Source organism: Aptenodytes forsteri, unplaced genomic scaffold (genome assembly GCF_000699145.1).
Source record: "Aptenodytes forsteri isolate BGI_AS27 unplaced genomic scaffold, ASM69914v1 Scaffold369, whole genome shotgun sequence".
Classification (NCBI taxonomy): domain Eukaryota; kingdom Metazoa; phylum Chordata; class Aves; order Sphenisciformes; family Spheniscidae; genus Aptenodytes; species Aptenodytes forsteri.
In genome coordinates this window covers 1,822,406-1,824,918 of record NW_008794965.1, presented here as the reverse complement: position 1 = coordinate 1,824,918, position 2,513 = coordinate 1,822,406, and the positions used below count along the sequence as shown (strand labels likewise).

General features: G+C 53.0%; 1 protein-coding gene across 1 annotated transcript in view; it reads right to left on the bottom strand.

Annotated features, from left to right (window-relative positions):
- MYBL2 (MYB proto-oncogene like 2) overlaps positions 1-1,524 on the bottom strand; it is a 16,895-nt gene extending 15,371 nt beyond the window's left edge. Inside the window, exon 1 of the mRNA XM_009275550.2 lies at positions 1,520-1,524. Coding sequence (XP_009273825.1) covers positions 1,520-1,524 — 5 coding nt within the window. The remainder of the gene's footprint in view (positions 1-1,519) is intronic.
- Between the last annotated feature and the right edge of the window lie 989 nt (positions 1,525-2,513).

Here is a 2,513-nt window from a genome sequence, read left to right as displayed (position 1 = left end):
ACGCGGCTCCGGGCGGGTTTGGGGTGTACCGAGAACCCCTCAGGGCACGGCTTTGCCTAGCTCCGGGAAGGGGTTTGCTTCTGCCGCAGCACAGCTGTGGTCACCTCACGCCAGAGCCAGCCAGCCATGGGACACAGGACCCCCAGCAGCCGCCTGTCATCGAAATGGGCAAAAAAGCAAATGAAAATCAACCACCTTCCCCACGGTGCTTTTGCAGCACCGCTCGCTCCAGGGGTGCACTATGGGGTCCCCGGAGGAGAGCACAGGTCTGGCGCTTCCTAGAAGAGAGAAGAGGCGGTCAGCGTGGATAAAGCTCAGCTCTTCCCCACGTCCCGCTGCCGGGCGGCGGCACTGTCACACCGCGCACGAAAAGCGGGAGAGAAAAAGCAGCAGGAGCAGCTACCCCAGTGACAGCGGGTCCTGGCCGCGCCAGCACTTTGTACACGTGCATTCTGTATTCCTGCTATTTTCACGCTGCACGCTGCCTGTGTACACACAGCACGCACGCCTGCTAGTGCCCACACATTATCTGTAACGTCCGTATTCAGCCTGTGCACATGGATGCTCCTGGCCTGCGTTTCAGAGCAAACACCACAAAACTGAAGAGAGAGGTCACCTGGCTGGGGACCCTCCCCGAGTGTTGTGTCTGGGCAGGAAGGCTCCCGTCCTCCCCCGCACGCCTGCTAGTGCCCACACATTATCTGTAACGTCCGTATTCAGCCTGTGCACATGGATGCTCCTGGCCTGCGTTTCAGAGCAAACACCACAAAACTGAAGAGAGAGGTCACCTGGCTGGGGACCCTCCCCGAGTGTTGTGTCTGGGCAGGAAGGCTCCGTGCGTCCTCCTCCTCCTCCTCCTCCTGAAGCGGAGGACCACGGCTCCTGCGAACACCCCTCTGCTCTCCAGGGTTGCCCGCTGACAGGCTACAAACACACCCGAGCCCTTGCAGGGCTCAGTTTGCCTTCAGCAGTTAGCCACAGCCCACAATCACTGCCCCTGTGCTTAAAAAGAAGCAAACAAAATCCCCTCCCTCTCCCAAACTAGCTTAATTAGAAATTAGCCTGTTAGTTAATTACCAGAACTATAAAACCACTATAAGCAACACTGGCAAAAAAGGATCAAGACCTTGAAGGGAGTCTCTATAGAAGCTGAAGGTAAGAAGTGCTTTTTAGTCTATCCTCTTAGCATGTACTCATTATTTCTCACATACTAATTTATTTAAATTATCTTTAAGGAAAAAGCATTTTAATCCCTTAAAGAAAACTTTCCTTCTAGACTGACCATACAGCCCTCCCTTTATAGTAAATTCAGGAGCTCTTTATTTCTGCTTTTAATGCATTCAGCGTAACAAATGGTTTTAGACCACAGTAGCTGCCTTCCCCTTCCCTGACCTGCCCTCTTCCCTCTGGGGGTGGCTGGAAAGCAGCTGCTGACTGAGCCGATGGTGAGAATCACCTCCTAGATGGAGGGGGAGCATGAAGGAAAATCCTGCCCATGGAGCAGAAGGCAGGGGTGTACGGCATGTCAGTGGCCAGGGGGGCCCATCCCGAGGACTTCCCTCGGTGCCCTATGTGGGCTGTGGGGACCCCACAGGTCTGCAGGTGGGGGATACCATGTGTGGGGCTAAAGGCAAGATGAGAGCTGCTCTTCAACCTCTCCCATCCTAACCAGAGCCCACTTCTAGCGCCTCCATCTCAAAGGGGCTGAACTCTAACTGGGGTTAACGGTCCCCTGACTCAAGGAACAAGGATAAAGTGTCTTATATCTCTGGGGAAAACCAGCTCCACCTTAGTACTGGCAGGTGGGGGATACCATGTGTGGGGCTAAAGGCAAGATGAGAGCTGCTCTTCAACCTCTCCCATCCTAACCAGAGCCCACTTCTAGCGCCTCCATCTCAAAGGGGCTGAACTCTAACTGGGGTTAACGGTCCCCTGACTCAAGGAACAAGGATAAAGTGTCTTATATCTCTGGGGAAAACCAGCTCCACCTTAGTACTGCTAGCAGATCTCTGGGGAAAACCAGCTCCACCTTAGTACCACTAGCAGATGGAGAGGTTTACTGAGACTCTTTACACCCAGGGGTACAAAGCTAAGAGTAGCAGTATACAGGCTGAGGCTGAATAAATACTACTCTAAGGAGGCTCCATGATGACCTCTGAGCAGTAAACAGGCCTTGGTGCAATTGTGTTGCTCTAGAAGACAAAGACAGGCTGGACGCCTGCCTATCCTGGATCCCACTCAGCTCCTCGCTCTCCTAAGCAAGACTGAGACAGGATTTTTGCAGCAGATCAGTTTAGCTACTCTAAGTTTGCAACTCATTAGTGAACAGTAATGAATAATAAGACGTTTATTCTAACAGGGACATCCTGGTCTCCATAAGCCTGACAGTGGTGGGAATCTGCACCATGCTGTCCACCAAGAGGCATGGTACCAGCATCCTGACCATAAAGGAAATCCTGGAAAATGGGTTTGTGGCTGGGGCCTCCAGCCATACCCATTCTTCTCCTGTCCAC